This window comes from Cololabis saira, chromosome 20 (assembly GCF_033807715.1).
Source record: "Cololabis saira isolate AMF1-May2022 chromosome 20, fColSai1.1, whole genome shotgun sequence".
NCBI lineage: Eukaryota > Metazoa > Chordata > Actinopteri > Beloniformes > Belonidae > Cololabis > Cololabis saira.
Window position 1 is genome coordinate 25,406,377 of NC_084606.1, and position 24,309 is coordinate 25,430,685.

General features: G+C 43.6%; 1 protein-coding gene and 1 long non-coding RNA gene across 2 annotated transcripts in view; both read left to right on the forward strand.

The window, feature by feature from the left end:
• Positions 1–23,405, forward strand: part of serpinh2 (serine (or cysteine) peptidase inhibitor, clade H, member 2) — a 27,122-nt gene extending 3,717 nt beyond the window's left edge. The window contains 6 exon segments of the mRNA XM_061710414.1: positions 1–157; positions 159–235; positions 8,211–8,303; positions 8,712–8,944; positions 23,017–23,110; positions 23,113–23,405. The exon segment at positions 1–157 is cut by the window's left edge and continues 392 nt beyond it. Coding sequence (XP_061566398.1) covers positions 1–157; positions 159–235; positions 8,211–8,303; positions 8,712–8,944; positions 23,017–23,110; positions 23,113–23,324 — 866 coding nt within the window. The 3' untranslated portion in view covers positions 23,325–23,405.
• LOC133420855 (uncharacterized) overlaps positions 1–24,309 on the forward strand; it is a 211,858-nt gene that overhangs the window by 36,038 nt on the left and 151,511 nt on the right. The window lies entirely within an intron of this gene.

The following is a 24,309-nucleotide window of genomic DNA, read 5'->3' on the forward strand; positions in this document are numbered from 1 at the left end:
ACCTGCACGCTTCCTCGGCAGTGTTCACGAAGCAGGTCCCGGCCGTCAGCCCGGCCTTTGTAAAGGAGAGCCAGACCAGGTTTGGGCTGCAGCACCAGACACTCGGGGAAGGAGACTCCACGGCCGACCTGAGACAGCTGCACCAATGGGCGAAGGGTGGACGGAGCTCCTCTGGAGGCAGACATCAAGGCAAAAGCTGGAGCCCTCATCCTGGCAAATGCTGTCCACTTTAAAGGTTAGTGAAAACAATAATAGTATAGTGAAACACTGAGGGGTCAGACACAAACCGAACACAAACCTTGGGTCTGTGTGCCCAACTGATCTCAGGAGCTTTGCTGTCTGGGTCATTAGGTCCTGGTGGGGGCTACCAATGCAGAGGGGGACTGGACACGGGGTACCAGGGCTCGACCCTAGAGCCAGCCTCATTGGCAGGAGCTTAGTGGCCGGACCTTTAAGGTGGGGCCCAAGAAAGCCTCACTGGTTCGGCTCACTAGCTGCAGAAATGGCTCTGTTTCCACTGCAGCGTGTTTTTCGTAGCAGTTAATGACATGGGACTTGGCATCCTGACCCTCAGCTTCCATATCCAAGGTGCATAGATGCTGTTTCACTGTAACGTGGTCAGGATTGTTCTTCCAAGCTTTGTAACTCTGTGTTCTTCGAGGCGTAATCGTTGCTCCTTTTTATTTGCTTGTGATCTTATGTTCCCCATAACTGTCTCTTCGCCTTCTTTTTTGCTGCGTCCCTACACGCTCAACACTTCTTGTTCAACCCATTTGGATATGGGGTGTTGTCTGTCAGTACGTTTAAGTGCACTAACAGAAAGTGGAATTGTTCCTTTAATCCGACCGATATGGAAGTTTTAAGTGCCATGTTTACACCTTGGTCGGGCTGTAGTTGAATCGAAGTGAAGCTCTTGGGATCGAGCTTTTAGTGCCAGATAATACGTCCTAATCTGAGTTATTTCAGCATTTATACCAACCCACGCTTAGCCAAGCTACTGACCGCCCCGGGACTCCCCCCTCAGGAAATGACGAGCCGCGGGAGCGGAATAACAACAGTCACGGCATCACAACAACACGGTAACGGAACAAAAAGAGGGCGACTTTGCTGCATCTTCCCTGCAACATGATCAGCTTAGTATGTACGACATTTACAGAGCTGCTGCATCGTTGGCGTCCATATTCCTGCAGGTTGTTCATTCCTTCGCTCTTGCTTACTAGATGTACCGGAAGAACGCCAACGTGAAAGTGCATGTGGCACCACCTAGCGCCGCGGAGTCGAACGCACCTCAATCAATAATCGATTGTCTCCTTGTGCATGTTTACTTGAATTTCTCTGAATCTCCAGTTTAATCCTTGGATTGATTGTTGCCAATAGCTGGATTTAGATGTTAACTGAGTGTTACCTGTTCTCATGGCAGCTCAGCATGACGGATGTTAGAAGAGCCAAATGTGCAAGAAAGAAAATCCCTTAAGTGTCATAATATCCCAAACAAAAATATATAAAACATCAGCGTTTTAAAAAAAAAAAAAAGCTCCCTGGCACATGTAAGTGAGAAACAAAGACGCGTTATGATCAGCACGACTGCAACACTCTGCACTTGTAGCCCCATCATGGAGCCAGAATGACTCCAGTCAGTCATTTTGATCCATGTCATCTGTTCATCTTGTACTCCCGCGCTCCTAGACCGTGCGTGCGTCTTGCACATGCGCCATTTTTAGCCAGCCGAGCCACTCGAGCCCGCGGCCAGCACGGCCACCTGTGAGCAGGGAGCACGTCAGTGTGTGGGGCTCCAGCTGGTGGACGCAGCACATAAAGGATGATTCTGGGGTCCATCACGGAGAGATTATTAATCTTCCATTGGAGGGGGTGACGTGACATCTTAAATAATTGAGTAACAAGTGTCCAGACTTTCTCCCCGGGTGTCATGGCCAACATCTGTGCTCGGAGCACTCCAAGTCTGCAGTGGCACAGCTTGGCTCAGCTTTGTTCTTTGTGTCGGGCTGCAGTGGTGCAAAGTAGTCAGTATGTTGGTACAAACGCAGGCAGAAGCCCCATCTGTGACTTAACAGTTGCATCCCCACAACACATCCATCTCATCTCCAGCAGAAGTTTATTGTTGCCGCATGAAGAGATCATTAAAGGAAAACTCTTCCTTTTCTGCTTCTGTAAGTACTTGTCCTGTCAGGCGTCGTTATAGTACGAATAAAAGAAGTGACTTGTTTTCATTTTGATGGTAACTTTTCAGGAATGTAATCTGCCATCTCCTGCTGCCTCCGAGCGCCATCAACATTTGTATGCCAGCTGACGTGGAATCTCATCTCTGCTTTCAGTCTCCAGAAGAGATGATGTGTTAAATATATCCTTCTGTCTCACTTGCTCTTTTTGTGGCATTCATTGCTGTTTTTTTCTCCTCCCTCCCCCTCTTTGTCGTTGTTTATCGCGGCTCTCATCTACCCCATCTCCTGTTCACATCCTTATCTCTGCCGATCTGCCTCTATTCTTTCCGCTTCCCCCCCGCAGGTATTCTCTTTATTAGGTGCAAAGAAGGCAGCTGAAGAGAAAACACGTTGGAAACAGGCGAGCCGTCCAAAAATAACATCCTCCCATAGACGATGCTTTGTTAAGCCGCTTAATTAATTTTCTTTGTCTGACGTTTTGACTCTATTATGAAATTAGTTTTTCTGTGAAGCGACCCTCCTTGGTTGGTTCATTTATTTTGCAGAGGAAATATACAAATTAGATTTCTCCCAAGATCGCCGTGCAAATGAGGTTACAGAAAATTGGATTAATTTAGTTCTGATTCAGTTCAGAAGTAGCCGGTAGTTTGCTTCTCGTTTGTACCAGTCGCTTCTGGTCTCGTTGCAACTTTCTTTTAATTCGCTTTATTTATTTTTTTAAATTTCATGCTGCTGAAGTAGTTGTAGCTGGCGATAATGTGTTGTCTTCTGAGACTGTGCCAGATCTGCTCCGACTGCCCTTGTTTTGTTTGTTTCACTTTTCTTCCCTTTAGTTAATTATTGAAAAGGAGAATTAAAAAAACCCTGCTCCTTCTTGCCATTCCTCCTTCCCTGGGCTTTACACATCTTTGAAAGAAAAGGAAGGTCAGGGCCAATCAGTGGTGGAACATGTTTGTAGTGCAGAGACGTTGAAAGAGAGCAGAAAAAGGAGAGTCTGGATGGGAGGGGGGGTGAAGAAAAGTGGGGTAAAAGGGATACAGGGAAAATAAAAAAGCGAAAGCTTGGAAAAGTAAAGAAGTAGAGGGTGGCGTGCTGGGAGAGGGGAAGAGATTGGCAGACGTAGCGGAGAGGGACGGGTGGGGGGGCGGGGTGTAAAGGCCCGCCTCGGGAGTTCCAGTCCACAACGGTTAATTAATTACAGGCTTTGTTTTGCTTTGGAGAATCACCGATGACAGAAGAAGAAAACAATATTATGAAAAGAGTAGGAGACAAACTTCCTCCAGATAATCCAACGGAGGAAAAGGAGTCCCTGGATTTGAAATGTCTGATAACAGCTCAAGAACTACCGCTGCTGTGGGGCGAGGAATCTGGGGGTGGGCACGCTGAGTCTCGAAGTCTGCAGAGTTCAGAGTAAACTTTCCTCAACGAAAATTATGACTAAATATCCAAATAACCTTTTTCACCTGAGGAAAACGAGACGCAACAAAAGTTATGGTCATGTGACGATAACGATAATTAAATATATAATGTGATATCGTGGACGAATAAAAACGAGCCTAAAATGTAACTCTAAAATGTGTCTTCATTTTCGTTGACCAAAACGAGATGAGACGAAATGTTCTACCATGGAAAAGAAAACCAAATGTGTCATCGAAAAAGAAAAAGATGGGGAGAAATGTGGAAAAATAAATATGTTGTAAACTCAAATTAGAGTCTGTATTTGGAATGAATGTATTCTTGAGTCTATAAGGTAACAATAATATAATAATAACCTTGTTTGAATTATAAAATGGGTTTGGCTAAATACAATCTTTGACTAAAACTAGACTAAAATGGTCCTGGACAATTCTGACTAAAATAAAACTAAAATGCTCAGACTTAGTCAACTGAAACTTGACACGACTAAAAGGAGAATGAACGTGACTAAAACTAATAAAAACTAAAATGATAGCTCGACCCAAAGACGAAACTAAAAATAAAATTGAAACAGGCTGACAACAACAACACTAGTTCAGAGCTGTGTCACTTTATCATTTCTGGTAAATGTGAATTCTTATTCTCCAATAATGGATTGATTATGGATGTGCAGAGCAGACCTAAACAGCTTCCTGCTAAGCTAGTCCCCCCGTTCACACGTGCACAGTCACGTGGAGGAGACTCATCAACAATGGCTCCCTTTTCCACGGATTTATCTCCTCCTCAGCCCGTCACATTTATGCTGATATGTTGTCAGTCGGTTCAGTAAAGTTAACGACTGCGGTAGACGCTCAGAGTTCACCTCGTTACTCTTGTTGCGAAAGACTCGGCGCGAGATTTTATCGCTCTTGCTTCCCGACGCATTCTTGGAAGTCAGAAAAGGATGTACTCATATTTTTAAGGAGGGGAAGATGAAGGAGAGTCTGTCCCGCTGCGTTCACGTCGTCCATCACCGCCGCCTTTTCAAGGATGTACGAGACGCATTAACGGGGAAGACCTCATCCGTTTGCACGGATTCACTTCAGCGTTTGATTTATTTCTACATGTGAACGAGGCCTGAAACCGATCTGAGAGGACTCACATCCATGCAGACAAACATCAGTACGCCACGTCAGGCCTTGACGTGTAAATGCAGCCTTGTGCATTCACACTGCAGCTTCTATCGGTGTGGATGTGTGACATCGTGGCGTAGCGTGGTGCACAGTCGGTGCATCAGACAGACCTTTTGCAGGTATTATAGATGGGAGACTGCAACAGCTGGACAGTTCTCCCTAAAAGTAAAGTGGAGAGGTGGAGAAGAGGGTGACAGCAACCAGAGTAAATGAAAGGGGAACGGGTGGATCGGTAAAGGACTTAGGGTCAGAAGTGGCTGTGAGACCAGTTTCCACTTCCTGTCTGATTTGGAGACGCGGCACTGGGAAGAGCTGGAAGTGTCAGAGTTGATAAGTTGTTAAGATGGATGGAGTTAAAAACAAGTACATCAGGTGAGCGGGGCCCGGTTAAGCTGCCTGATTCACCAGTGCGGCTCACAGACTGATTTGGAGGGAATTCGGTGAGCAGTTGATGGTCATTTGTTGGCAGTCAGTCGTTACATGTGAACAGCTCAGAGACGCAGCTAAATATTTGGAGCCACTGGGCAACTCCCCATTCGAGCCACAACGAATTAGAGAGTAAGGCTTGGGGTGAGGTCACTGCGAGGGAGGGGAACGTAAAGGGAGCCCAGCAAGGGTGCAATGTGCCATCCTTCCTCCCCGCTGCTAACAGACTCTACAATCAGGCCTGCTCACAGTAGTAAACGGACAATAATAACAAAGATGTGCAATATCCTTCTATTTTTTACCTCAATCATTTATTTATTATATCATGTGTAATACCATCCCCATCCTTCATTCAGCACAATTACACTGTACTCATTCATGCATATCCTACCCATTTGTTTTTTGCACTGTATTTATAATATCTCATACTGTACTATTTTTCTTCTTCTGTATATACTATATATATTTTTTACTTTTTTTTATCCTTTTCTCTGTATGTGTATGCATGTGTGTGTTGTGTGTACTGCTGCTGCTCAATGTGAATTTACCTACTGAGGGATGAATAAAGAAATATCTAATCTGAATATCTAATCTAATCTATCACAGTATCAGCTACTATGGATGGATGGATGGATGGATGGATGGATGGATGGATGGAGAGATGGATGCCGTTATTCATCCCTAAAGGGATATTTTGTAGTCATACAATACAATACAATACAATAATATATAGAATAAAATACTGAGGTAAAAAAATAAGAAAAAAACTGTGACACAGTGTGTTAGTGTGTCATCATAAAGTTGCACCAACAATATATCCAAAGTAGGAAACTATTTATTTTACATGACGATAAAATGCATTTAAGGCATCATAATTTTCTAACTTTTATTTCTGGAGGAGATAACATAAACTGTGACCTGGCGTTATTGTTGTTGGTTGTTTACAGGGATTTTCCTGGTAAAATAAAGGTTAATAATAATAATTACAGCTCACAAGGTTTTTAGCACATTTCAGTTTATTTATCTGTCTTTGTGATTTATGATATTAGAGGCATTTCTGTCAAATAAGTACAAGTATTTAAGTAGCATATCATTTTGCCTTATCCAGATGTTGACACCTCATCTGTCATGATCAATAATCATCAATAGGACCCAAATATGACTCCAAAAGCAAAAAGTCTTTTTCAAATAAAGTATTTAAGGTTTTAAAAGGTGTCCAAACTTTCACTTCGCCAGCTGAGGCATTTGACGTATTTCTTTTAGCTTCTCAACGCTGCAGCATTGTGTCATGAATAACATGTCTTTTTTTCCAAACAATTAAGCAACGCCAACAGCCATTAGTTAAAAGCAAAAGCAGCCTCAAGTGGCATTCATAAAGAGTGAAATGGGTTCAAGTCATTATTTGGTGACCTGCACGCCTCCATTCAGAGTCCAACGCTGTGTTATGTGAACCAGGTGCTTGGAGAGCGTTATAATAACCTCACGAGACGGTCGTTCCACTGCTCTCAGCCCGCCTCGGACTGACAGCTGTCAGGGGTTTAGCGGGAACCGCTGGGACGTGTTGAACAATGGAAGGTTCGACGTGACCATATAACAGCCTCAGTACTGCGCTGGAACTCTGCTGCTCCGGGAGCAGCGCCGACTTTTTAATGGATGATACATAATCTATGATTCATGTCGGAGGCCTTTGTTGTCACATGAAAAAGAAGGTACATCTTTCACTTCTGAGGTTTTGCATAATGTGACAAAATTAAGGGGGGGGGGGGTGCTTCCTACCTTACTAATCATCCTCTTCAGGTTCCAACATTTGTGTTGAATACAGTCCTTTTCTACCATTTGCTGGTGTGTTGATGACCCTCCTGACTTACCTTTGACTCTAGAAAACCTAAATATTCAGACAAATCTAGGCTCAACTCAATGACTGGTACTTGTCCAAAATGAGCCCAAACCATGACTCCTCCTCCACCGTGCTTGGCGGTTGGTGTGACGTGTTTGCTGCCATGCATCCTCTAACATCCAACATAATTATGGCACTTTTCCACTAGTACCTACTCAGCTCGGCTCGCCCCCACTTGGTTTGGTGCTTTTCAACCAGGGGTCTAACATGCCGAGTTGATACTTTTCTGTATCTACTCTGCCGAGGTTCTAAGCGGCTGAGTCGGCTGTATCTGATGTCATCACACTACAGGCCACCGATTGGTCGGGGGGTTGGAGTCAGACGTCTGAGTCAGGATGTGACATCAGCGAAAGAGCGACTCTGACAGCTTCTTGTTCATTTTATTCAACCAGCAATGGCAGCAAAAGTCTGTTTGGTGATCCAACTCTGAGGTGCAGATGTTCATAAACCTGGTGGCTGAGGAGAGAATTAAAAAGGGATCTAGACGGGTGATAAGGAACGACCAGATCCACCAGGAGCTCTGTCTCTTCATAGCTGCTCGCGGCTCCAGCTGACTTTTCAGCAGCGCCGAGACAAAATAAAAAAATTAAAAAGTGTCGCCGCTTGAAGCTTCTCTCACTCTCAATTTTTAACTTGATATCAAACACAAGTCACAGACCCAGCAGCACATCTATCATCTCCTCCAGGTTCTACATCTTTAGTGTTGTTGTCTTCTTCGTTTAGATCACACAATCAAATACGTCACAGCAGCTTCGCTCCAACCCTCCTACTTCTGCTCCAGGTGCTGAATTGTTATGGAAAAGAAACCAGGCCAAGTTGAGTTGAGCCGAGTAGGTACTAGTGGAAAAGTGCCATTAGTCTTTCAGACACTGTCTCAGTAGTTGGACTTAGTTTTTGTTCAGTAACTGATGGCGTGATGTAATATCTCAAGGATTATTACCCACCTGAGGTTGTAGTTACCTCGTTTCAAGAGCTCGTGAGACGTCAAACCTCAGACCGTACATGTTTGATGGATGCGGCGTTGCTTAGCCTTGAATTTTCTGTTTTGTACCTTTTCAAGTTTTTAATTACTACCCATGACAGGCTATTTGACTTTCAAATGTTTCCTGGGGTGTCCAGGGCTGTGGGAGAGAGAGTTCAGCGAGGACAGCGTGGACCGCCGGGCCTTCCTGGGGAAGACGTACACCAAAGTGGTGATGATGCACAGAGCAGGTAAAACAAATGCAGTCTGTTCCACTTCTGTCAATAAATAAATGCAATGAAAAGGCCTCTGAGAAAGGTTGAACACGTGTACACGATCCTGCTATTTACCTTATGATTAATTTAGCAGGCTTTTCATATTTCACATCATTTCTTCAAACAGCGGCGAGTCAGAATGAATTTTCTATGAAAGCTTTAAAAGATATTGGAGAGGTGGATTGTTTGTTTTTTGTTGCTTGTCATATTCAGTTCAGGAGAAAGTTTGCTGCAGTAATACGTTGTCATCCTGTAGCAGGTTGAATTTCCTCTTTATTCCTGAAGCCAGACGAGCTTTATTGCTCCCCGCTGGAGTAGTTTGTTCAGGCAGCCGGAGCTGGAGTGGCTCTGAACAGTCGTGCCCTCTGCCGTCTCCTCCTGCAGGTTTGTACCGCTTCCACGAAGACGTTGAGAATATGGTGCAGGTTCTGGAGGCACCTCTGTGGGGGGGCAAGGCCAGCCTGGTGCTCCTGCTGCCCTTCCATGTGGAAAATCTGGCCCGCTTGGACAAGCTGCTGACCCTGGACCTGCTGTCCAAGTGGCTGCAGAGGGCCGCCGTGAGCAGCGTGGCCATCTCCATGCCCGTGGCCAACGTCAGCAGCGCGCTCAGCCTGCAGGTCAGTGCTCTGATGGGAGAGCAGGGTTCAGGTATTCTTCCCTAGGAATTACAATTAACCGCATTACGCAACATAATCGATCAGGGATATATAAATCGTAGGCTCCAGGCTGATGGCTTTATCTTTAACCTCTTAGCCTTTGTTAGCTTCATTACAGACGGAGTGACGCTGGTTTAAGTGGGCCGTTCTTCCTGCCGCAGGTTCTTTATCTTACAAACTGTACAAATTGCTTTCTTTGGCTGTTTTGTACGCAGAGTGAATAACTTGTCCGCTGAAGACATGGGCTGTTTCCAAAACCACTTACTGTGCGTACATCAAAGTATGGAGAGCAGCCAGCGGTTACGTAACCGCTGTGACCGGCTTCCACTGAGGGGGCCTGTTTGATTATGGGATTCAGAATCTGAGTCATATTCTCAGCTGCATCCTGGAAAATGTCTCCAAAGCAACACTATGAACTACGGCTGCAGCTATCGAATATTTTGTGATTGATTATTCTATGAAATATTCCATTGATTAATCGAGTAATCGGATAAAACTTACTTTTGCTTTATTAAAGCCCAATTATTACAATAGAAAACAAGACAGATTACTTTAAAAACAACCAATTTGTTTATTTTATGGCAATAAAAGTAGTAAACTGTCTAGTAAACTGTTTGTTAAATTTTCCAATAAAAATAAATACAATTATTTTAAACTTACCATTTCCTGAAACATTTAAAAAAAAAAAAAAATTTCTAAGTATCAAAAGTAAAAAATATTCTTAAACACTGCTTTTAAATCGACACATTTCAACAGAAATACTTGGCTGTGGACCAGGGCCTTTTTTTATTATTTTTCTATATGTTTTATTTATTTTTAATTTGAAATAATCCCACACCTTCGACATTTTCTTTCTCTTCCTCTCATTACTTTCACTTTGCTGCGTTTTCTCATTGTCACTGTTGTCAGTCCCGAGCCGTCTTCTTCCGCTTTATGAGGGACACATGCTTTGTTTACATTAATTTTTTATTTAAACAAGGCTTTGAGGCAGAGGAAATTCCTCCACCATTTTTTGTAATCAAGTTACTCGAGGAATCATTGCAGCCCTACTCTGCAGATATTTTTGCATGTTGCATACTGTGTACTACATGTCGGCTCAACCAGTACACAGCCGTTAAGTTAGTGATTGTTTTTGTTTTCCATCTGCAAGGTTAAACACGGCCTCTTCTTCCTCCTTTTACTGTCTGATAATCCCTCATTTCTGTGTCCAGGGTCCCCTTTTAGTCAAGAGTTATTTTCATTAATAGTTCCAACTCATCTTCACTCTTTAGTGCCCTTGTTCTTTCGCTGGACTCCTCTTTGTTGCCGGGGACAGAGATGAATGAATCAGGGCTCAAATGCACATCTGGAGGGAGATTAGTTTCACTTTAAACCCCAGCGTTCAGATGTAACCCTGTTAGTGTGTATATAACATAAATGTGCTCATGGTTTTAATACCGCACTAAAGTTTGAGAAAGTGGATTCTGTTCTGCCTCGGATTTGATTTGTTTTTTCATTAATATCTCGCATCCAAGCACTGCATCTCTTTCTGCTCCCTTCGTGCAAATTCTCATATCGTTGAGCAATTCAATCTCTTTTTTATTTTTTTGGGTGTATCTTTGTTCTCTGCTGTTCTGACTCTCGTCTTCCTCACATCTACTCGTTTTTCATCTACTCTACTCATCTTTTCCTTTTTGTAGCTCCATGTCTCTGCGTTTCCTCCTCACTTGGCTTGATCGGGACATCTCTCTTTGTCCTTGTTCATTGCTGCTCCGTCTCCATGTTGTATCCTGCTTCTCTATTGTCATTTATTCGTCTTCTCCCCCCGCCTCTTCTTGGTACTATGTGCCTTCTGTGCCCTTTGTCTGGTTTCCGGTCTGAACCTTTCATTATGTCGTCCACGTGTCTCAGGAACTGCTGCAGTAGCCTGGTTTACCCCCGTTAGCCCTCTGCAGACTCAGGACAACCTAAATGTCACTCTTTCCCACTCCTTTCCCTCCTCGGAGGACAACTATAACCTCAAACAGCCCACCGCAGACTTTCTCTTGCAGGAGAATGGAGTTGATGCGTCAGACCTGCTGGTCATGGAGCGGGGAGCTGGTTGCTGCTGTGCAATTAATCCAACTTTCATCAGGATTTCAGTTGTGGCTCCCGGACAATTAAAGAAATAATCTGAAATTTTAGCCAGACTTCACAGCTAGGTAGACTTTTTTTTTGCTTTTAAGTTAGATTAATACAACATCTTTTCAAAGTCAGTGGATAAATAACTGCGATTATTAATTTGTATTCCCAATCGGGCAGCTCTAGTAGCTGGTTGAGTCCAGAGATGGGAGGAAGTGGCAGACTCCAGTAGGAGCGGATGCTAATGTGAGTGAGTGGCGTTTTTTCAGGTCCCTCCAGTTCAACGAGGAGGCCGTGTCGAGCTGCTGACCGCGAGCTTTGAGTGTTGTTGGCTGGTGGAAGAGCATGTTTTTGAAAAGGTCAGCGTATGTGCAGAAGGGGCGAAGACTGACACTAGTGCCTGGTTACGTATGAGAGTATCCCGCTGCTGGAGACGCCGTGTAAAGTCATGGCTTCAGAACTCGTAACTAATATGGACTTGGATCCACTCAATTTTAGGCCTTTGTACGTGTTACATTCGTTAGAGTTAGAGCAATATAGGCTTTTCTGTGTGGTGTGAGTTGCACGGAGTCAAAACATTCAGTTTAATTGCTGTTATAGTCGCGCGAGAGAGGTGTACTGTAAGTAACTTGTTTTTCTCTCACACGCCTCCATTGTTCAGTCAGCTGTAACCCTAACCCACTTAGTATCATAGGTAGAGGCGAATGCAAAATAGCTCAAACAAATAATATTCCTGAGGGTGATTAAGTCATCTGAGCTGCGTTACGCATCTTTAGTGGTGTTAGCCAGGCTGGCGCGATGGAAAATATCTCCCGTCTCAGCGACTTAAAGACTTTATTCAACTGCAAGAAAACAAGTGTAATAAATAATTCAGATTTTGGTATTTATGCTGGCTTCAGAGGATGCGTAGCGTACCCCAAACCTGAAATGTGTGATATTTACGGGTGCTGCAGTCCTGGTTTGGCTGCCGTGCAGCCGCTGCTGCAGCCCTCACATTTCACAGAGGGGGGATTGTTCTCACCTCAGCAGACTTGCATGTCTTCAGACTTCATTATTATGATACAGTCTGGGTGACATGGTCGCACGTTGACAGCTTTAAGTACCTCTGATCACACCTGGCATTAAAGTGCCCCCCCACTTCCACCCTGGTCGACCTCTGACCTCTGGATCACTGATGGTTGTGTAAGAAGATTAATGATAACCTCAATTATATCATTTGTCAGACATAAATTAATTTTTTGCAATTTCTGTCTCATTTTTCCACCTAATCTTGTAAAGAGTTCCACTAGGAAGAAAAAGGCAGAAAATGAGCTGATTTGTGGTGTTACAGTGTCGGCACACGTCTGTTTACTAAAGACTGCAGCTTTTAGTCTCTGGACCAGGTCAGCAGTCCTTGACTGCTCTCGTGATTCAGGTACGTTTCTGTAACGTAACATGAAAATAGTCATTCTGAGGAGTAAAAATATGCGTGGTTTGCTCAAAATTGGAGCAAGTCCTATTTTTTCCATTGAGATGTGCTCAGTATGTTATACATCCTATGAGTTCGGCCACCACGCTTTAGTTTCTTAGACTTCTCTTGTTCTGGAAATGAGAGGGGCAAGAAGACATCCTGGAGGTGGCTGCTGTCTGTGCAGAGGCACGTCACGTGAATCAGCGGTCCTTCATGGTGACACGTTCACACTGTTTATAAAAACATAGCCTGCAGTGTCAGACACCCCTTCATTGTGATCTGAACCCACTCAGAATCTGCTCACACCTGAATTTACCTCCTTGCACTTACAGTATGATCCAATCACTCAGGACGCATGTTCATCCCAGGTGTGAACAGACTCTTAGCCTTCACTGAAGCAGCTACCATCTAATTTACAGATAAAAATATTTACAGCTGTTTTAAAAAACTGTTTTGTTCTCAGTTGTTTGGTATCATACCCATGAAAACTCTGACGGAGGTGAATTTATTTGTATCATGCCAGGAGAGTTTATATAAAGCTATACATTTATTCCTAATATGATGGATTGACAGTCGATTCAGCCAATGGGTAGCCACTACCACTTCCTCATCCGTAATCGTCATGATACCGCGCTCAGGGAAGCAACCAGCTGTTGGTACGAACCTAGCGGCGGCTAAACATGTTGAACGGTATATTCTGCTGTAAACGTCGGCCGGCAGCTCTGGAGATGTTTCAACGAATGCAGCTTTGATTGACATACGTGTTTCCGTTGGCTTCCCGAGCCACATGCCTGCGCCCCGTATCAATAAGTAAGTATGTTTAAACTGAAAGCTCCAGCTGATGTTACTTACTGTATGTCAGCAATCACAAAGAGAAATATAATTACAAAAGATAAAAAGGAAAATAAATAAATTTGTTGCCAAGGTGCATGATTAAATAATTATGAAGCATACCCTTTAATAATAGCTTAAGCAGAAGAGACAGAAATTAAATTAATGTCGTATTTTCTTCATATATATATATATATATACATATATATACACACATGTATAATACAGGAATTTACATTTTTGATGAAGAGATTTAATAGAAAAGGGTTTAGAAATGGTTTCATCTCATGATGAGCATTCACACTTGAATAGTTTATGCTGAATCTGTATCAGCATCAGGCTCTAAAATCCAGCGCCATCAGCGTCTATGAGGAAGTGTCAATCACAAACATCTGTATATGTTACCTCCCAGACCAACACTTTCCTGGCTTGCATTGAGGTCTGTTTTTCTCAGTTCAAGCTAATGAAAGGAAACCCCTGGTCTTCATGTGCTAGATCTGCGTCTGAAGCCGCCAGAGAGGCTGCTGGATGGTTGCAGGCGAACTAGAAGCACACAGTAAGCAGAAAGGGAGGATTTAGAGGTTAGTTGGGCCTGACAGATACAGAGGACATGCCAGTAAAGCTCATTCCTCCTGGGCTCAGAGCTCGCTGGGATTTACTACCCTGCCTTCTTCATACGTGTTGTAACGTCATCACGGAGGGAGGAAGCCCACCCTGCCCTCTCGCAGGTTTGACAAACATCTCTGCAGAACGGTGCTGCCACGCGATGCTGCTCGCCGCGGCCTGAAGAAGCAGCTTCTGACATTAGCATTGTCAGGGCCCTCTTGGGAGGAGGCTGTAATCTAGTACTGAAGCTGCAGACAACTCCTTTCGACACGGTGGCGGCTTCGCCTGCGAAGGGGCAGAAAACACGCTGTGGCACAAATCCTCTTTTGTTCTGCACGGAGGTTTACCCGGCTGAATGAGAATAACTCTGACTCTTGTAAATAGTTAAAACATGAAGTACAGTGGTCCCTTTTATGTAACCAAAGAGCCGGGAAAGAAAGCTTCACTTTCTTTTTCTTTTTTTTTCTTTTGTCTGATTCATGGCGAGCTGTCAAACTCTGTTTCTTCCCTCAAGAAGTACGGTTGAGGTCTCGGGATAAGAGCACTAACGGCCCCAGCAAACCCTCAGCCCACTCCGCTCTCATTTGTGCAGCCATGTCTTCTCTGATGATCATTTTTTCAATTGGGTCGGGCAAATAATTGCTCATCAGCGTACATTAATGCTGTTTACCCGTCTGCCTGTCAGTCGGGACGTCGGGTGGACGTGGTCCCTTTAGATCGGGGGGGGGGGCATCTGGACAAACACATGATTGCAGGCCAAATGATAACGAGTAAAATCTTCCTTTGTTTGTCACATCCAAGTGGACCCGTCTCCTCTCTCCTCTCCGTCGCGTCGGTCCCAGAGATCTGAATCCTCTGCTCTTTTTTTCTGTAGGTCTCACATGTGCCACTCGCACACTTCCACCGAGCGAGTGCACCTCAGCTCTGTTGACCTAAATAGAAGTGACATTCAGGAGGCAAGTGAGCAGGAGAGGTTGAGGAGGACCAGGAGGGTCAATGAATGCCTGGGGACAAGGTGGAGAGCGTAACGAAGACCTATAAATAGATTCTGAATTTGGCTTTCTCTCTCTCTCTCTTGTTTTTTCTTTTTTTTTGTTTTTTTACTGCGTCGCCCAATTTGTGATGTTTTCCTCCGAAGGACACATTGTGGTGGGCGCTGTTTCCAGAAACGGAGAGTCCTCTTAACAAGCCTGGTCCAGAGGTCACAGATGAACCACACACACACACACTGACCAGGCCACACACACACACACACACACACACACACACACACACACACACACTAATGGCCAGGCTCGGCTCTGCGCTGGCTGTCTCTCCAGTTGGTGACTAAGACAGATGAGGGCGCACCACAGAGCTCACTCAATCACAGCTAATGAGGTCAAAAGGTCATCAAATATTTACAAGAGCACACTCGGCGGTGTGCAGCGTTGAGGGGCAGCTGTTTCACCGCCGCCACATGCCATCCTCGCATCATATGAATTAATCAAATGTGTTTCATGGCCGCTCGCGTAACATCTCACTTAAAAGCTAATGCTTCTTTTTTTTCTTCTTTTTCTTTCTCTCTATCTGTGTTTGTGGTGAATTGGCCTTGTGGAATAAACAGCTGCCCGTGTATATGTCGATGAGACGCGTTGAATGTGCAAAAGAGGTAAAAGCCCAGGTGAATAATACACCAGCAGGAGTGAAGATGATGAGACTCAATAAAAAGGGATGGCATTGCTTTCAAGGAAGCTAACAGCTTTTTTCTTCCTTTGCATCAACTGTGTCCATGAAATGGACCGACGATGATGCCAGTGTCACGGCATGCGCCTAACCGCCTACGCAGCGTGTCGGAGGCAGCGCTGAATTAAGCAGAACACGTCTGGGTTTGTTTAACATGGCAGCAGCTTAAAGGGGACTTATTATGAAAAACACGTTTGTTCTTGCTTTAACATATATAAAGTGGTCTCCCCTCAGCCTGCCAACTCAGAGAAGGAGGAAAGCAACCAAATTCTGCAGTGTCTGTACAGCCGCCCGGATGAGCCGTCCAGTGTGATGTGGCTTCTACGAGCTTTCAACCGGCTTTTAACGCGAGTGACAGGAAGAAAATAGAAGCAGGGCGTCCGACAAATGTTCAGCTCAAAACTGCGCGCCGCGCAGCACTGCGCAGCGCTACGTCGCTCGCGGCCAGTTAGGACAGTCCAATAGAAAATAAAGCAAAGGAATTGATTTTGTCGCTGACGCTTGCTCGCATCGCATGCAGTTATTAGGACACGGTAACTCCGCGGGCCGGAGCTTCCGCCATTTTTTCTGTAGCGGTGTATCGCGTCATTCAGGCAGCCAATCAGCACAGTGTCTCATTATCATAGCCTCCCCGCCCACTCAGAATCCCTCATAGAGAATGAGGTTAGAGAATGGGAAGATAAAGACATGGCTCAGAGGCTGAATTTCTCATTTATTTAGTAAAAACAATCAAAAGCTTGTTTTTAAGACATTCAAGGCCTGTTTAAAATAGGTATTAGATGCCATAATAGGTCCCTTTTAAAGGAATGATTTCAGGGGCCTTGTTGGTAAACCAAAGGCAACACGAGGCGTAAACTGTGCAATAGGACTGGTGGGAAGGCAATTTTCACCCCTAGTTTGTTATGATGGTCAGGCTGATTATAATCTTGATGTAGGCGCCGTGATCGATGGGACCTAATTTGTTCCAGTCTGGGTCAGTTGGCGCTCGCTCGCGGTGGTGGATGCAGTATTCAAACACGCCACGAGTGGTGGTTTGTGTGTTGTCTCCCAAGCCAGTCAAGGTGCAATTTTCTGCAAATGATTTTTTTGATTTAGAGGTAATTATTTGGGATGGGCAGCTTTTTTGACCGGTGACAGAGAGGAAACATTACAGTAATGAGGGCGTATCAGAAATAAGGTGTTTCAGAGTGTTTTTCTTTGTTGAAAACCTTTAATTACACCAAAGTGCATATCTATATTTACCCTCATGAACCTGTGCACCTCATTGCATCTCACACCAGAGACTGACACACTGGTCTTTCTCATGTTATGCTGCCCCCACCTGGACGGGAGTGGGATTGTTACAAAAAAAAACAGTTTGTATTAGAAATGCAAGAAATGTCAGTCTTGGGTTTTATCTGAACTGTTTTCTTTAGTTTTTATGGTTAACATGCAAAAAGGACAGCCTGCACAAGATATTGTAATTCTGAGATCTCCTGCTGCTTCTTCCAGCAGAAAGAGAGACATCTGCTTTGTTGTTGGTGCATTTTCATAGTGCCCTTAATGTAAATAAATGTTTGACAATTAGAAACAGAAAGAACGGAGTACTGCACAGCATTTGAGGAGGAAGTTAATGTGAACAACAGACAACGAATGCATGAATATGGTTGAGTGGGAAAATGCAGCCTCACATCTGACGTCTGTCTGGTCCAGAGGGTTTTACCGCCAGACCGCATCACGTCCACTGTTTGTTAAAGTATGAACATAGCAACGCTTCCTCCGGTGGAAAATTTGGAGATTTATCTCTGGTGACATTGTAGCAGCGTGAGCACTTAGAAACACCCGCTGTGTTGAAGGTGTAAGACACAGAAGTCAACAGGGTGGAGTCTGGCAGATGAGTGCGTTGGTCTGGAAGGCTCTGCAGCCAGCAAGACGGGAACACGCAGGTAGGAGGCCGGGTAAGGAGCCTGTTTAGCAGAGGAGTGTTGGAAGAGGCTCAAATGATTCCCTACATTTTATGGCTTGAAATTGGATTATTTATATGAAAAGGAACAAAAAGGAGTAACTTAAATGACTATGGGATGTCAGTGGAATTGAGCTGCCACTAAAAACTGCAAGAAGCTGTCGCGATAATTGAATGGAGCAGTGAAAGAGGAAACTTAAAGCTGGAAAGGGCTGTTTACATCGTGCAGGGAGGGAAACTGTAAAACACTGACCAGCATCATTTAAAACAAGCTGAGAAAACAGTATTTTCATAATAAATCATTGTAAAAATTCCAGTCTCTATTTCATTAAATTCACTTTACTTGTTCTGCACCAGCATAGTCATCTTCACACAGAAATCACTCCATGTTTACAAAGTTAAACATAATTCAATTTAATCCAAATTATACTGGAGTTTATTGTAATCCGTGCATAATCCGGTTCATTCCAGTCGAGTCCACAATTCATGTGGTTCATAACAAGTGACCCAGTTAGGGAACGCAGCAGGTCGATGGAAGCTTCACGAATAAAGCACGAGGCGACTGTGGGAGAAAACCAGCTCCATCAGAGGCAGGTTCGGCTTTTAGTCCTGGAAGCTTTCTCGTTTCCTGAATAAATACATTCCTGTAGACAGGGGTTTGATGGGGTAACAAGATGTGCAGAGAAATATAAAATGATCAATATTTTGATTAATTTTTTTGGTTGAAAAATAAATGTTATTGAACAAATATTTGATTACTGATAGAAGCACCCTTCCACTCTTGCAGTCCAGAGGGATTTCTTTTTTAAAGGTTTCTGTGTTTCATCACTCAGCTTTTGTTCTTAATTTGAAGACTGACGTTTGACAAGAATCATGGGAAATGTAAAAGTTTAAGAAGAAAAAGAAATCTTATTTTTTTGAATAAATGCCTCCCTGAACCCACTTGAGGTGGTTCTGGTGACGTTTCGCTCATGTAACTGATCACAAGCGGAGTTCATACGGAGCGGTATCAAGGGAGGACCATCACTTTAATCGAAACACGCACATGCAGACCTCTGCACTTCATGTTTGACAAGATTTGTGTTTTCTTGCTGTAAACTTTGTTTCAAGCGAGTGACTGTGTTCCTTCCTACATGTGCAACATGTGCTGCCACCTTTTTTAACATGATGTTGTCTAGTTTATTCCTGCCAAGCAGTTAATTAAAACCTCACCGACAGATATTCAGGGACGTTTCAAAAATCATATTCGCTTGATGTTTGGATGTAATCCAGTTCCCATTTTGGCTGCGCGGAGCTCATCCTCACCTCTGCCCGTTTCCTCAAAGCTCACTTTTCTCTGGCTCTTTCTGTGTTTCTCTCTTTATCTGTTGCTTCCTTATTTGCCACAAATGAAATGTTATTTTTCTCTTTTGTTTTCCTTATCCTCCAATAATTGTAGCAAATGTTAAAGACGGGATTTTGCTTTTGATTGATATCAATTTCTAATTTGTGCAAGGACTCGAGAGTTGGAGTTCTTGCAGGATTAACATGGAAATATTTAATTGTACCCTTGGGACACGTTCACGGGCTCCATCGTTGTTCCAGGGACTGTGAATGCAATATGCAGTTTGTTGATAGAAAACATCACAAAAGTCATTAGAAAAACAATCAGAAGTAGCATTAAATTAGGTATTAGGCACAAAATAACAAGGCTTTTTTTTCCTTTCTTTTCTTTTAATTTGGATATCCAGCCTCCCAGTTCTCCCTCATCATAGTCACTGTTGATGTGTCTCACTCGTCTATCCATGTGAGGAGTGTAATAATTTTTAGATTTTGCTCTTCAGGTCTCTTCCCAGTTCAGATGACGTGATTAGTATTCAACAGTTAAAAAGGGCACTACCTAGCAGCTGACACTGTTTGATTTATTCCTCTCCTCTCATCCTTTTTTTCCTTTCAATTGCCATTATTAAAATGTGCTCTACCTTTTTTTTTTCTTTAAAGCTGCAATGACTCCTCACAGATGGCGCTATATCATATCCTGGCCGCCACGTCCTGTCCTCTCAACAAACCCCACAGGTGCACGCAAAAAGCTACTTAGTTTGCTGGACCATCAAGGTGAAATAATGTGATGCTGAGTGCTGCATGCCTGAGGGTTGATGCCATGTTTCTTCAGGCCTGGTTAGCCTTCACACCGCTGCAGGCCAAGTAAACCCAACACACACAAAAAGCCGAAACCACCAGCTGAAAATGCCTGTGGCTCTCGCTCGCTGACAAATAGCTTGTGGATTCAGTGTGCGAGACATCAGCAGTCCTCCAAGTGCCGTTCCATCTAAGATTCATGTGGTGCGCCAAAGAGAAAAGGGCAGCCAAAGAGCACCTCCCAGAGGTTTGTTTCCCCATGTAATTCAGTGCAATACCTCTGCGGGGATCTTCTTACATCCTTTGCCTGTTTCCCATCATGTAACCCCTGAATTTTACTCTTCATTGCATCAAAAACAATTAACCTTTTTTAATAAATTTTTTATTAATTTATACATCTTTTGACCTTGTGAGCTGAACAGTATAAGCAAAGCAAAGCATCATCTGAAGGATGCAATGAATTAGTAATTTGGTCCTCACCAGGTCTTGAAGTCAGTAATGCCTGGATACGCAACGAAGGAAATATTATGCTATATTATTATTCATTTAAAGGGTCTGTCTTTTGTATTTTGTATTACTTTTGCCAGCAGATTATCCGACTCTGCCTCCTAAAATATCAGTTGCAGAGGTGTGAGGACACAGTATTTTACCAGAGAACATTTTATTGAGACTTCAGGAAACTGTCAAGAACTTTAAAGGTTCGGTGTGGGTGGCATATCTCTTTTAACAAAATGTAAAAGCAGCATGTGGGAAAAATAACACTACGTACGACAGATGGTTCAGTAGAACCATGTTATCAGTCTCTCACATCGGTGTGGAGAAAGTGTGGCCTATTCTTCTTTACAGTTCATTGAGGTTTGAGGTGATTTGTTTATGCACAGCTCGCCTACAGTCCTTCTGCCGCAGTTCAGTCAGGCTGAGGCCTGGGCTTTAACCGGTAGGACATCTCCAAACGGAGACGACGAGAAAACGAGCGAGAGCACTCCACGGCTGCGTCGTGGCAGGTGTTCTGAAGAAAAATGAGCCTGGGAGAAGAAAGTCTGAGTTAGGAACAGATTAGGATAAAGTAGAGGCACATGGGCTAGATGAGGGATGAGGATGCCAGGGAAGTGGCAGAGTAGTAGAGGAAGGCAGTGATGTAGTGGTAATGGGCGAGAAGAAAGAGAAAAGTAGAAAAGTAGAGGAATAATGGATGAATACAGTAGAAGTGCATTAGCACAGGAGGTGGCATGTGTTTTTTGTGAAGGATGGGCTTTGTATGATGCCTACATCTGCATATTTCTATATCTCTTCCCTGTCTAGACAGGATCTACTTTCTTTTTCTCGCATGGTCATGAAAATGTTACTGTGGACTTCTTTTGATCTTATTTTTTGGTATGAAAACATATTGAAATACTCCAATTGAAGTATAAATTACCTGACGAAGGGCAAAGTAACTTAGTTTTTCACTGTGGTGATATTTATTTCACAAAAATAAAAACAAAACCCGGACAATACTAAGTAAACCTCACTGCGCCGAAAGGAATTACAGGGTAACTGCATGTAACTTAATTTACATTTTATATCTATTAATATATAGTCATCACCCCCTGAGGAAGGTGGCAATATTTTAATGGTGAAGGACACATTCACTTTCACACACACCTACACACAAACATACACAAACACACAAACTAGCACCAGCTGCAAGGTCAAAGTGCATATACTATATATCTGCTTCTAAAGGTTTTTCCAAATGATGGTAATTAATCATATGCTGGAGGTTGCTCTGTATGATCCGTGTGTTTTAACACACAAAAACAACAACAAGATGCTGCAGTTTTCAGAGAGGCACGCAAAAACCCCGGAGAGGCCTAACTGAGTGTGTAAAGTGCTAAAGTTCAAGATGTCACGTTAGAAAAAGGCTAAACAATTAAAGTTTGATTGGTAGGTTTTCAGGAGAAAGACTCTTGTATGAAATAAACATGAAAGCTCTACTGAGGTATGCTAAACTGTATCTGAACAAACCCCAGACCTAATTAAGGTGGTTTGACTTAAATTCCCGGCACCATGTCTGGTGAAAACAAAACCCACTGTCAAGCATGGTGGAGGTGTGGTGATGATTTAGGACGACCTGGACTCTTTGCAGTCGTTGGGTTGAACATGAACTCCTCTTCACGTGGTTGTATTCTAGAGGCATGTGTCGGATCTAAAAGCTCTTACATGTGGATCTACAAAGCAATGAATTGTGGGGTGTATTTAATATTTACCACACGATAAATACATAATGACACCATGAAAAAGTTAGATGTTGCTGTTCATTTGATGTTGTATTTGTGAAATACTTAGACCCACAACAATCACATGAGTCTCGTGTTTTCACCCATAAATACATGGGATTAAACTCCAGGGTACTAACTTTTGCACGACTGTATAAATAATTACTATTAGCATATGGTTTTAAGCTCTAAGCACAAATACACGTAACTAGGGCAGCACCCACGCAATATTTACCCAAACGACCCATTCCAATAATTTACACCCTCGTCTGCCGCTAAAATATATTATTTCCAAAACAGTTTGGTTTTTAGACGAAGTTCAAACAATGCCAGAAAATCATGTTGTCCAGCACTCACGTCCCCTCGGCGTCGTAGCCGTGAGCCGGGTGCACACATGCTCGTCCCTACACCCACACATGCTCTCATGTGGCCTCTGGAGAAGCCTGTCACTGTGAGTGGCCCTCTGCCATGGGAGGATAAACTACCTGTCATGACGACGACTTTCTCTGGAATTCATATCAGAGGCAAAACAAAGAAGGTGCTCGGGTCACGGGGCATCAGTCTTAAATTATTCATCCTCTGCTTCCTCCTTCCGTCTCCTCTCTGCCTGTCGCCTACTTTGTTCTGCCAGCTCACAACAAGGGCAACTGTCAGCCTCTTTCCTGTCTCAAATTTCTTGGATTACAAAGTATATATATTGTATGGTTTGAAAAAAAACAACTTTTTAAGTACTTGCTCATGAGTTTGGAGGATGTGTTCAGTTCAAGTTAATCACGTGGCAAAGTTCAGAAGGTGCGATGCATGTCTTCGCCTCTGAAAGTCACAGCATCGTGAAATTTTAAAATATTCTCCTCCTCCCGCCTGGTCTTTTTGGAGTTGCATAATTTATCAGCGTTCTGACAGCTGCTTGTTTGCATACGCTTGAGCTGGATGGCCTCGGGATTTAAGAGAACCGGCCCGAGGAAGTGCATTAATTCCTCCGCTTGTTGTCTTCCCCATCCAGGAGCAGTTGTCTGCTCTGGGCTTGACCGATGCCTGGGACCAGGCGGTGGCCGACTTCTCCAGGGTGTGGGACGGGAGCGAGGGGGCCCTTCACCTCGTGGCGTCCTCCAGTGGACGTCCCTGGAGCTGGCCGCTCGCGCAGGGACACAGGACGCAGAACCGGAGGAGGAGGAGGTCGCGGAAAGGCCCAAGGTGTTTTACGCCGATCACCCGTTCGTGATCTGTGTCAGGGACAACGCCAGTGGAGCCCTGCTGCTCATAGGAGCTCTGGAGCACGTCGAGGGAACGGCCTTACACGACGAGCTGTAACCTTTATTTTGATCAGTCTTTTTAGTAGTTTTGTATCATTATAACAGGACCATACAGTCAAACAGAAAAGAGAAACAAAAACAAGAAAAATAACCCAAAAAACCAGACATTAAAAAAAATTAAAAAAAAATAATGTATATAGAGGGTATGCACTGACATCACTTCCCCACTTCCTCACTGGCAGTCTGTAAAACGATAACTCCGATTTCTTGCTAAATCTATGAGTACAGTCGATCGCACAACAGCTCTTTCCCATTTTAGATGTTTTCCAGTTGCTCAAACTGAAAGTTTACGCTGCCACTCAGTCTTTCTGCCACTCAGTCTTTCTGCCACTCAGTCTTTCTGCCACTCAGTCTTTCTGCCACTCAGTCTTTCTGCCACTCAGTCTTTCTGCCACTCAGTCTTTCTGCCACTCAGTCTTTCGGCCACTCAGTCTTTCGGCCACTCAGTCTTTCGGCCACTCAGTGGGCGTAACCTGCTGTGAAGACGCATCTGTGACGTCATGCGCATTCCCTCTATTGCCAGATAATCATCAGACACAGGGCCAATGTAAATGAAAATGAATGAAAACCTTTACATTCTATTATCAGCATCCATACCCTCCACAAAGTTCACGAAAGGCTGCCAGATTACTTTAAAAAAGTAATCTGATTAGTGATTACTGATAACTCCTTTAAAAAGTAACTTAGTTACTTTACAGATTACTTGATTTTAAAAGTAACTAAGTTAGATTACAAGTTACTTTATTATTTACATTCAGGAGCTGCCGATGACAACCGGTTTTGCCAACACTCACTTTATTAGAAGCGCATTTTTAACAGTAATGTACACAACAACAATGTACCATGTATCTAAATAAAATAATAAAACTAAAATAAAAAAACTAAAATAATAAAACGTTGCGTTTTTGTAACTAGATAGAATTTTGCTGCCACCAGCACATAGTGTACAGCGAACTTTAATATTGCCATCTTTAACTGACAAA